This window comes from Syngnathus leptorhynchus, chromosome 2, assembly GCF_054491065.1.
Source record: "Syngnathus leptorhynchus isolate UIUO chromosome 2, UIUO_Slep, whole genome shotgun sequence".
Lineage (NCBI taxonomy): Eukaryota > Metazoa > Chordata > Actinopteri > Syngnathiformes > Syngnathidae > Syngnathus > Syngnathus leptorhynchus.
Genome location: NC_141196.1, coordinates 6,486,326 through 6,498,764, shown reverse-complemented (window position 1 = coordinate 6,498,764; position 12,439 = coordinate 6,486,326). Strand labels below are relative to the sequence as shown.

The window sequence follows — 12,439 nt, the reverse complement described above, 5'->3', positions numbered from 1 at the left end:
GCATTCTTTGATGCTTCTCCGAACAAGCCTGCGATTGGTATTTTTGCCCCAGTTTTCTTCCACTGTGATGTTTATTTTCTGCCAGTTAGCGTTCGACGCCTCGGCACTGTCTGCTGGCAGACTTGATCTGAGCCGCCGGGCACTTTTTCCCTTCACTCAAGGAGCTTAGTTGCTAAATGGCTCCCGTGCAGCTACGCCAGACGAAAATGGTCTCATTGTGTTCTCCCGTTTTTCTGCTCTTTTGTTCGTGACTCGGCAACACTCTGCATCTGGCGAGTGGTCTCCCTTCTGTTGATCTAATTGGATCCCCTCTGCTGCTCATGATCAAGCATCACTATAACGCTCCATCCCTCACCCCTACTTATTTTAATCGAATGCCCAACACCGCCCCAAATTCCATAGCGCAACCTTAAAACTTCTATTTGTCCCCTGGCTCGCTTCATTGATCTTTTCTTTTTTTTCTCTCTCTCTCTCTCTTTTTTTTAATGGCTGTTCTTGTATCTCTTTGATTCCATCAGAGGATTACGAGGGTGCGTTTATATGTTCGGGCTCTCCCTGGGGAAAAGCCACAGGTCCAGGCTTTTCTCCCCACTCGACTAAATCTTCTAATTTAGTTTTTCAAGTGTGATTGGGGGCGGATCTCTTTTTAGGGTTCACGCATGACAATACTGACACTCCCATGCTGCCTTCACATATTGGTTTGGTTATTTTACGGCCATTCAGGCCCAGAAGAAAGAAAAAAAAATTGAGGCATTTAACTTTTTAATTTGGAATTTTAAAAACATTTATACTTCACCTCGGTTGGCAACTTATTCCATTCGCTTGCGGCATTACAGCTAAATTCTGCTTGAGCACGTTTGCTTTGAAACTCGAGCACCAACTAAGAGCCTGGAGATTTCAGATTATTTTCAATTATCATTTCTTTCATGTACTTAGGAGCCAAAGCAACTAATGGTGAAAACGGTTCAAGTAAAAACGTGTGGAAAGTACAAGTAGGCGTCATACTTCATGTTTTGGAGTTGACGTAAATCTTTCCAAAATTCCAAGAACATTTCCCGGTTGAACTTGCAATTGCGGTGTTGAAAGTATTTTTTGTCATCCTCAGTCCCACATGCTTGGCACTTAACTCCCCGCTGATGGGAGTTTAGCAGTGACACGTATAAAAAAAAAAAGGAGGTGAGGTGTTTTTGGCGTGCGCCCCCGCAGGTTTTAAAGTTTCAATCCTGCCATCTGTCTGTGAAAGATGAAGAATCTGACACTGCTGCTTATCCACACCTTCGCCACCTCGGGCAACTCTAGCTCTCGCTGTGCTGATCGAAGACAAAGATATATATTTTTTAATTACTCGCCTACTGCGGCAGGATGGCAAGGCGCCGCATTTGCCTGTGGCTTTTGCTATTGACGTTTTTGAAGTTGATGATGTTTCAATGAGCCCCGTGTGTAAATCAGTTTCTGAGCTTGTATTATGAAGCCGTGCTAATTTGCTGTGTTGTCATTTCAGAGGCTGTGTTCTCTTATTGGCTCGCTGGCAAACTAGAAAGATGTCAAAGATCTCCAAGGCCGCCAAGACTGTAAAGAAGTTGGACGTGAGCGGCGTGATCCGAGCTATTGTGAGGTCCGGACAAGCCACACCTGGGCCACCGCTGGGCCCCATCCTCGGACAGGTTGGTTGTTTGTTTTCCCTCCAGTAAAACACACATAGAAAACAAATAACCATAAAGAATAATTCTTTCGATTATTGTATATTTAAAAACCAACAAGTTAAAAAAAAAAAAAAATACACTTACCGTAATTTTCGGACTATAAACCGCACCAAGTAAAATTCGCGATTCAGGGTTCAAAATTTGTGAAAAAAGTAGTGGCTTATAGTCCGAAATTTACGGTAAGCATATTGCTAACTTGGCTGAGTTAATGCAAATTAACATTGATTTTACAGTCATAATAAACCTTCAGAAATTGCCTCTTCAACACACAGATATGGCTTAACGCTAAAGTAGAAAGCAAAATACTTTTCACCGGCTAACAGAAGTTAGCATTGGTATTTCGGTATTTCTAACCGTTCAATCAACTACTACATTAACAAAGCACCAACACGTAAAAAAAAAAAAAAAAAAAAATATATATATATATATATATATATATATATATATATATATATATATATATATATATATATATATATATATATTTGAACATCAAAAGATTCAATGAAATCAGGCAGTATCACAGCGATAGCTCTGCCTCTTCTTCTTGCTATCGTCTTCATCTTATGCTGCTCGCTATATTGTGGCACAACCTGGTAATGCACCCAAGACATGCAACTCAATTAAAACATACCTAAAAGCCACCCCAAAAAATAAATCAAAATAAAACATTGGTTTAAAATCTGTGATATAGCAGAAGTGCAAATGATGAAGCGCAGCATAGCAGGGCTTTAATAATATACAGTAAATCTTAATGTCATCACCTGACCTTCTACTCACATCTCTTAATAACTGCATACCACAACCAGATCTTTCAATTTTGCAATTCACGCAATCGTCTCAACCTTCACTCGGTCCTTTTTTCCCCATCATGCTCTCCCTACTGCCATGACTCTAGTTGCACATGTCCTTTATCCCCCTATCGACACAATTGCCTCACGCATTTTGCATCTGAGACACGAACAGCACCAGTCCGTATTCCTCTCGATATATTTGACACTTTAGAAAATCTGTTTCTTCCCGTACACTCTCTTTTCAACCACTTGTCTTTCAAATCATCTTTCCTCATTAAAATAGATGAAAATGCCATTCATAGGTTCGGGCACCATGACAAAAAAAAAACAAAAAACTCAGCCAAATGTTTGGCATCTTTTCATTAGGAAAATAGCATTTTACAATATTGTACTTTATAAAATGCAGTCACTTAATAATATAATTTGATAGATTGTAAAGAATTGTACAATTTGTGTTGTTGCTGATACTCATGGCTGCCGTTCAGACACGCTACACTTTGATTGTTTTCGAAATTTGTCACCTCTCAATTCAAATCAACTTGTAAATCGGCTTAGTTAATTAGCTATTTTGTTTGAAACGTGATCTTGATCTAAGTACAGCAAACTGAACTCGACTGTTGGCCGCACTGACTTTTTTTGATGTGAGATGAGAAGGCGCTGAAACACATCAAGCCGTCACACAGTTTTTATTGCCTTTTGGACTATCTCTGTCAGAATTTGGAATGCCTTTCCAACCACCCTGAGACGGCCTGCGTAAAAAGATCCCGTCTGTGGCTTTATTCTTTTAACAGCTCTGTTGGCAGATGGGTGAAAACAAAAACAAACCAACAAGAAACAAAAACAAAATCGCAACCCCGCCGTGGACCATTTGCGCTGCTCGGCACTGGCCAAACGTCAGTTTATTTTACGATATATCTCACACCCAATAGAGTGGATTGAGTTTGGATCGTAAGGTCTCTTTGAAAAGGACAAATATACTGTAATAAAGAGTCGCACCTATGCTTTCATTGCATGCAATTTGCGCAGCTTTTATTCAGCTTAAAACACACACTTGCGGTCGCTTTATTAGGAGCTTCTGCAGTCTGTGCCGCTTTTACGAAGCTTATAATGTTCCTGTTTTTATTGACACTGTCGGAAAGGTCGTAATTTTACTTTATGTTCATCACTCAGGACTTAATGGGTGGCCATGTTGCACTGGAGTGAATTATATTTCAAAGCTGATCCGTTCTCATCTCGTGCATGCTAATGGAGTGGCCAAAATATTAGGAACAATATGTTTACCTAAATGTGACCTTTTCTTCAGCATTGAATGTAAAACTTTTTTTTTTCTTCCTGGTCATGGACCCTTGTACATGGAAATAGCCATCCCCAAAAATTTGCATATTGGGATTACAGTGAACTCCCTGTTCATTGCTTGAAATTCGTTTCAGGCCCTCACGTAAACACGGCTCCCAAAAGCTTTAAATGCATTTCAACTTTATGAACACACTCAAACTGAAGAGGCGAAGGCCTCTTATTTGCACTCTATTTGTGCTTCTAGTTGAAATGGACTGTAAAACTGACAAAACAAGAGAAGAAAGCATTTTTCGATTTTCAACATCTAATGTAAATGCGTCTAACCGTAATCCACTGGCATAATGCTTGCAGATAATGCAAAACGTGGGCTTGTGAGAATTTGCATCGATGTTCCGGTCATTTTAAACCTTGAAACAGCTGCTACTTTGACACACATGCTACTCAAAACATACCGACCAGACAGACAACAATATTCATACATAAATGTATATTCACGCATATATTTGCTCTGCGGGAACAAATAGAAAAATGGCAATGCAGTAGAGAGGGGCAACATAAAAAAAACTATATAATGTTCCCTTCAGGGTCCATAATTATTTCATGCATTTTTTTTAATGAAGAAAATATATAAGGCTAAACTCGTCCGTCTCCACCCATGACGCTCTCCCGGTGGTCTCGCCTTGCTTCTGCCATTCTTATTCTGGTCTCCTTTGCGCAGGTCGGTGCCACAAATTCCTTCACAGTTTCTTCACCCGAGACACAAACGCCACCTGTCTGTTTACGTCAGCCTCCATTCTCAAAGCCAAATGGGCCAAATGAAGGTTGAAGTTGATTTTGCTTTTGTTCCACACAATGTCCTCGTTCATTTGCCCTGGTTGGTGCGCTTCATTTCCCATTGTTAACACAAGCGCTACATAACCTTCACGGTGCCAATTGCTCAAACTGCCTTTGAATGCAGCATGAGACCAAGAGAATCACCACAAATTTTTTAAAGACTCAATTTTTTTACGAGTAAAATTGTTGATATACACTCTGCAGTGCTTTGATTTAATTGCTTTCCTAAACAGTCTCAGTTTAAGACTTCATTTTAGGATCTTCTTTTCAGGCGTGTTTTGATGAATCACAAAATATATATTATTAAAATATATATTATATTAATTTTATTTGACGTTTCATTTTGAGAAATAATGTTTTAAAGCTACTTCTGACCCAGCCACAATGTAAAATTGGGCAAACTGCAGCCAACACAACTTCTGACATTGCTCGCTTGGCCACGCCCCTTAAAGGTTCGACAATAAAGTTTTGTGGCTTATATAAGAATTTTTATGTTAGAAAAAAACACAAGAAGATTTTTTTCATTATTGAAGAACTCAATCATATTTGTGAAGGTGGTATGTGAGTCTTGAAGTGATTAATAGCATTTCAAACAATTTGAATGGAACAAATTGATTTGATACAGGGATATTATGCGTGATGTATTTTTCACGGGATGAATCCAATTTGTAAATCCAAGTAGCACCGTCGCTGTCTGTTGTCAAGTATGTTTGGTGACCGCTTGTAGGAATTTTGGTGTCCGAGACGTTTGCATCGGTTCCCACCGACTGAAGTCTTCTCCTCCAGCCGCAGCGTTGACACGGTGAGCCGTGATGAAAGATTTAGCTGCCAGTCTGTCGCTTAAATGTGGGCGGCTCTCGCTCGGTCGTCAGGGAAATGACGAGGTGAAGTGGTTGCGAATGCGCGGCCGCACGGAATAAAATAACAATTGCGTTATATCGAAGGACAAACGTGTTCTCTGCGGTAAGTTTGGAGGTGCAAGTAAGTACATCCACCTCAACGCAAATTCAAATAACTGAGGGAAATGATGTCGAGCTGCAGGAGACAAAAAAGTCAATTTTGGCTCTGGAGAGCAATTACAGGCTAGACTGAAATTAGCACAGACTATAAAGAAAAGCGTCTGGGAAAGAAAAGGAAGCACAAAGGGACTGGAAAGTGTGAGATTCTACGGGGAGCTGAGACAAAACACTGAAAGTGTATCCAGAGGTTAGCAGGCTCGACCGATTCGGCGAAAAAAAGTGGCTGCTTGACTTGTGTGGAGGAGAAAAGCGCAGTTACTCAAGCGGGAACGCGTGGAATTCAAGTTTATTGAAACGAAGAGCGAGCTTGATGGGTTGACTCCAGTTGGATGCTGTTGATGAACACAATTGGCGCCCTCACGCGTTGGAACGTCATCTTACCGCTGCCCTTTAGTGAGTCCTTGTGTCACCCCAGTGAAAAAGTTCAGGCTCCGCCCCCCTGCCTCTGAAACCAAAGAAATTCCCACGACGAATACCCGTGTGTTCATTAGTCTAAGGATGTGCTATGAGCGTGGCTTGTAAAGCACTTAGATAAAGAGTGGCCATATTGTGACAAATAGCCCCACTTGATCCTAATGGGAGGCTCAAAGAGGTGCCGGCAGTGCACTCAGGTCCACACTTGACAAGATAGCGTCAAGACTTTTGTCTGCAGCCTTTCGCCTAAAGGCGAGAGCACACTTGAGCATTCCGAAAGGATTAGCCGGTATAATTGTGATGAATGTTGGCCTTTTGTTAGCGCGACATTCCGCCGGGGATGTAAAAGGGCCTTTTTCCCCTGCACGTTGTATTTACATCTTGGTTGGGATGCTTATGTGTGTCCATTTGTGGTTTTGGATCTCTTTGTGTGTTCATCATGTCTGTTTCATATTGTTTGTGACCGTGTGTGTGTGTTTGTGTGCTACCAAATGGACTCTGATTGACTTTTAATAGAGCTCAGGAAGTCCAAGCAAGTAGGTCCTTATTGGTCTTGAAGGTTCTATTGGCCTTGAATGATTTCAAGTGCCTCCTTTTTTGTGTGGAGCTGACAGGTTGCCAATACTCGCAGATATGTGCTTGCAGCATGCGCCACAATGTGCCAAGGCGAGCATGATGAAACGTTCTACTTTTGTCAGATTTCATTCGGTCCTCGAGGCGTAGAGCTGACCACCGTCTGGCCTTGGTAACCGCCGACGATCTTCCCCGTCCGCTCTACTGCTGTAGGCCATAATGCTATCAAAAATGACAACCCCGCAAATTAGTCATATACTGTCAATAGTGAACATCCGTGAGTGACTGATCAAATAATAATTATAATCAGAGATTAGGCGGTGAATTTCGCCTCGTCATATTACGTGGCAGAGAAAAGATAAGTGGGAAGCCAAATCCGACATAGATGAGAACTGTGACAAAAACGATTGATGAATTCCTAATGACCGCATTGCTAACAAGCACTGACCAATCATTGGAACCGACTTGCAACAAAACAAAAATATAATTTTGGCAAGCGTGCTTGTTTCGTGTGCGATTTTAAACAGTCCTTTTGCGTGGATGGCATGAGAAGAGAGGTCTTAAATTATTTCTGCACCGTGGTAGTTAGCCGACAGATCAATCAAACACCCTGACGCTCCATCCTACTCGACGACTGAAATAAAAAAAGAGATCATTCTGCCGTTTCCCCAAAGACATTCATTTTCTTTCTTAATTTGAACAATACAAAGTGATTTAGCAAAACACACTTTTTTTTTTTTCCTCAGCAACGAGACATGATAGAATGTGATTTTTTAGTTGGACAAATAAGTTAATTGCGGCGGACGTTCCTTTGCCTGCACAATTACGTACTTTGACTGCAAATACCCAACTGTTTAAAAAGCATTAAAAGTTAGAAAACCAAGACACACAGAAAATCGTTAGCGTTAGCTTCATAGCATAATTGCCATTTTGAACTTAACCAGCATCAATAAAAATGATCAATGTGCTTGTTAAAATGTTTTTGTTTTTCTCAGCGTAGGTTCATCCACTTGATCGTAATTCATCAAACAATTGGGCTCTTCTTGTTTTATGAACTGGTTTGCTTGATTCTAGTTTTCTGAAAACAATTTGACAATTATGCTATTAGGCTAAAAATATCATCGCTGTCGGGCCGAACCCTCACATGTCCAAAGTAAGCCGTGCGTTACGACCCCTGACCATACAAGAATGTTCTTGAAGGTTCTTGCCTTCAATCCAACATTTGGACCGACAAGGTTTCCGCCCAACAGCGGTAATTTGCAGAGGAATGAGCACGAGAAGACATAGACGTTCATTCTTAAACGACCTGGATTAAAGTCGATTCACTGTTTACGTCCACAAACAAAGACGGTGCTCCAAGTGTGCATAAATCCAAGCGTCACATCCATTGTGTCCGTCTGTTTGGCTTGTCGGCTTTTTGGCCACGTCTGTGCATAGATTATGCACACTGTAGATTTGTGCGCGCGTGTGTGGGAGTGCATCTAAAGTTCATGGGAGATGAAAGAGGGTGCCAAAGGTGACTCCGTGTGTCCCGGACTCAGTTGGGAGAGCGCGTGGCTTTGCGAACGAGACAACGTGTGAAACTGAGCCGAGGAAGTTTTGCCTTGAGGCTGGCCCTCTACCTGCTCCGAGCCCTGACCGGGCAGCGTGGATTCTTCGGCTTGACTTGCGGCCGCCGCCCCGCCCCCGCCCGGACCGCGCTCCTGCTTGTGGCGCTCCCACGCCGAGCTCAGCTTCACCGCCAACGCCAACATGTTTTTGCCCAGGAACACCGTGGAGACCCGGGGGTCCTTGTACCACAGCATGCCAGCGCCTCTCAGGCCCAGAGTGAAGACATTGATGGTGACCAGGCTGAGCCAAGGGTACAAAGCCTCCTTGCGTGGCCCTCTCTGTCCCGGCGGGCTGGTGGCCCCCAGTTCCGTGAGCGCCACGCACGGGAGCAAAAGCAGGAGTGCGTAGCAGTAAAAGAAAACCAAGCCCTCGGCCCAGATGGGCAGCCGTTGGTCGGGACCCGCCGACCCTCCTTGGGCTTCCCACAGCCCGGCTTGCAGATCCAACACGTCCAGCAGGTCCACCACTACCCACAGGAGGCGACCCCGCACCTCCTGCTTCCTGCGCTGCGGCGTCATGTAGTCGGCGCCCGTTAGGATCAGGAAGAGGGACGGCAGGCAGATGGACAGCAGGAGCGTCAGGACCTTCCTGGCGAGCGGGTCGGGCGGCCGGCGCTCCTGCCTGTAGTTGTGGCAGACGAAGAAGAGCTTGAGCTGCAGCAGCGACAGGAACAAGAACCACAGAGCGTTGGCAAAGCCGCGACGGGGCGACCGCGCCTCTGACACCACCCCGGCCGACACGAAGCGCAGCGCCATCAGGAAGCCCGCGTCGCCCAGCAACACGGCCACGCACTGCCACACGCTGGGCCCCGGCAGCCCGCGAGCTCCTAGCATGCTTTGCTCCAGCAGATAGAGGTCCACCACCGCCATCGTGCTCACCGTGACCAGGGTGGAGACGCACACCTGGGGTGTGGGCACCATGCCTGGAAAGACACAGTGAAGCTCATTTGAGTTCAGATCATTGGCTTGTTTCTCAGTCATGCCGCTTTTTGATGGGCTACATTCCACAGTCCAAAGACATTGACTCACACATTGACTTTTCAGACTTCCTCCACACACACATATGGAGTTTATTCCAGACCAATGGACCAGCATAGCAAAATGGCTTCTTCCTTAATTTGGTTTGCACTCTTGAGACATTCATCTGAGGAGGTACAGAATCTTTACTCTCCAATATCTTGACTAATCATGGCCTGTTTGCTATCTGAAGGCCATTGTTTTTGCTTAGCCCACAAAAGATGGTCTCATCTGCTTGTTGCTATGGCCGGCAATGTTGTCTTGGCTCAGTGAACGCTTTTTATCTAAGGCCAGAGTTTCCTGCTGTGAAGTGGGTTAATTTTCACAAATGCCCGTCCTTTCGTTGCTTCCTCTCTGAAACATTCCGACCAGTCACTTTCACTCGCAATTCGCTCTCGGTGTATTCATAATTGATTCACTCGGCTCCGTCTGCGTCGTCGATTCTGTTAGCTCGCTCGTTTCTTCTCATATTTTGCCGAAGGTGGGTAGGAACCAAGTAAAAATCTATCGTTACTGTACTTGTATTTGCTCTTTACTTGAATATTTTTTCCAAGTGTCTGTACAGATTGTGATTACTTTTTGCCAACACTGTTAAAGTCCTCCTCGTTCCAAACGAACAGCGTCAAATTACTTTTCTATACTTAGCGAACACGCCGTGACTCGTAAGTCAGGCGCGGAATAAACCTCACTATTGATTGCGGAATGCGCAACGATCATTGGATTTAGTGAAATATGTCCCACGCGTCTTTATCATAGCTGTCCCCGAGGGTGTAACCCTTCACGCTGATTGATGTGATTATAATAGTGAAGAGTTAGCTGCGCATGGGGACGGTGTCACGTGATGCGGCCAGACACCAGCGAGCTAACACGCACTGCAATAGGGACAAAAATCTTCAAATGATTATTTAAGCACACTTTTTTAAAAGTACATCAAACGCTACAAAAATTCCGACTGCAATCTGTGAGTAGATGGTTCCCTCCTCAGAAAACGTTTACACTGAATTGTAATTGCCAATAGATGCCACAAGAGGGCAACAAATCAACACTTGCCTAAATGAAGCTCCTCAAATCACTCCAATGGCACCAGTATTCACAAAATCACCAATAAAATAGTGAATTCCTCTTTGTTTATTGGATGGTATGTATGTTTCTAGGTATATTGTTGGGGGAAGGTTTTTATCCGGCAGGCTTTTCTTAAAAAATCCAGCTTTAGTCTGACAAGTTTAGACACCTCACACTGTAACAGAGAATGGGGAATTTATTCATTAATGATGTCCCAATCAATACTTTTGGGCTCAGGGCATCAAAGGTCAACTACAATAGGGTGGAGTTTCACTGCATTAATATTTTTCCTGTGGTGGATGCTCCCACCCTCCTCCCCGAAACAGTAAAAAGGGCCTTTAGTGTCTCCTCTGCGCCATCTGACACATTGAAGATAACCGAGAAACTCTGCCGAGTTAAAAAAGGAGCTTGGAGATCCTCTGCGTACGAGGATGAAAATTAGCATATGACTCCAAGTAAAAGATTAATAGGCCTCTTGGCTTTCTGCCTAATAAAGTGTTACTGCATGATGTTAATAGTTCATAAATAATCTCCAAGGGAGAGGAGGTTGGGTTTAGAAGACACCAACACAGATAGAAAGTGACTTCCACGCTCTTAAATGAAGGCGCCTCTTCAGCTTGGAGCGGATGAATGCGAATATATTCATCACAGGCGGCGTTGGAATATATCACAGATTTTTTTGGGGGGGAGGGGGAGTTGTGTGAATCAAAGCGAGAAGAAGCGCTTAATCTGCTCCCGGGCCGGCTGTGTGGACAGGCGCTGATCACGTTGGCGTTTTCCTCATATCTGATTGTCTCGGAGCCCTTTTGTTTCATCACCCTCTAAAAGTTGATTATCAGCAGCCTCAAATTGGATGAATTTGAAATGTTGCCCTGTGGGCGAGCAAAGCAGATCATCTGCAAGATGGCAGGCGGAGGTTTGATGTTTTCTGTTGTTGCGCCACCTCTTTAGTTATTCCACCAATAACGTGGAGGGGGAAATCTCCCACTTGACTGACGGCGTTTGTGTTGTGGTAGCGCGACAACGCTGTGCATTTAGTTTTGTTGTGAGCGGGGCGGCGCGCCCATAGCCCACCTGTCCGCCGCGCTCATCAATCACCGGCCAATTCATCACGAACACTCCCTCCTTCTTGTCTGCTTGGTGACAGCGTCGTTGACAAGGTGAGGCAACCAATTTCGCTTTAAGCATGAGTAATGGCGTGTAGGCAGGTATGTGGTGACGGCTGATGATTGGGCTCTTGTTGATCTTTTCTTTTAGTGCCACAAAAAAAGACATTTCCCTGCGTTTTACTTCATTTTTGGTTCCATTCAGCAATTTTATTATTGTTTTTTATGGCGCTGATTCATAATAGCATGAAAAGTTGAAATGATTAAGCCACAGATTGTTTTTGCATTATTGTTGCAATCTGATTTAATGATTTCGTGACTTATGCTTACACCACACTTGTCTGGTTTAATTTTAGAAATTGTAGTGAACGCTTAAAAAGCTGCCAGTCTAAGTTTTGAATAAGTCAACAACTCATGGCTATTCATGTTTCATTTGCCTTTTAGCGTAAGCAAAAGACCAGAATATGATTAAGCTAATATAAATTAACCAATAAGGCGGCACGGTGGATCACTGGTTAGCGCGTCTGCCTCACAGTTCGAAGGGTAATAATAATAATAATAATAAATTATATTTATAACGCACTTTATATTCGGAGGAATCTCAAAGTGCTAGAGATTTTGAGGGTGCGTGTTCAATTCCACTTCCGGATGGATGGATGGATGGAAATTAGCTCATTGCTTGCGCTTTAGAGAAAATACTTGATGAAGAGGACCTTGACAAAAATGTCATATTGAATGGCATTCACAAAATTCAAGGGAGGGGGGCATTTGATTATTATTTAAAATCATTCAATTGTAGTAGACAACGAGAAAGTGAACAAAGTGAAGGTATGTCCGTGTGCGAACGTAACGAGTTGATTTTTCGTCAGTATTTGTTCAAGGTCACAACAATCGCCAGCGTTGGTTTAATGACTTGACCAGTGTTTTTGTTGTTGTCAAAAAAAGTTGAATCCCGTAGCAGCTTTGTGCCCAAGAATGAGTTTCATTTTGGTAAAAGCGCTGCTTCTGTGG

The 12,439-nt window shown here is 43.4% G+C and overlaps 2 protein-coding genes across 2 annotated transcripts in view; one reads left to right on the top strand and one right to left on the bottom strand.

Moving 5' to 3' along the window:
- mrpl11 (mitochondrial ribosomal protein L11) overlaps nt 1-12,439 on the top strand; it is a 33,875-nt gene that overhangs the window by 9,289 nt on the left and 12,147 nt on the right. Inside the window, exon 2 of the mRNA XM_085905489.1 lies at nt 1,502-1,664. Within this exon, the coding sequence (XP_085761615.1) occupies nt 1,542-1,664 (123 nt within the window). The 5' untranslated portion in view covers nt 1,502-1,541. The remainder of the gene's footprint in view (nt 1-1,501; nt 1,665-12,439) is intronic.
- Nucleotides 7,306-9,164, bottom strand: tmem265 (transmembrane protein 265). Its single transcript, XM_085905488.1, has one exon. The coding sequence runs from the start codon at nt 9,162-9,164 to the stop codon at nt 8,115-8,117; it is 1,050 nt and encodes a 349-aa protein (XP_085761614.1). The 3' UTR covers nt 7,306-8,114.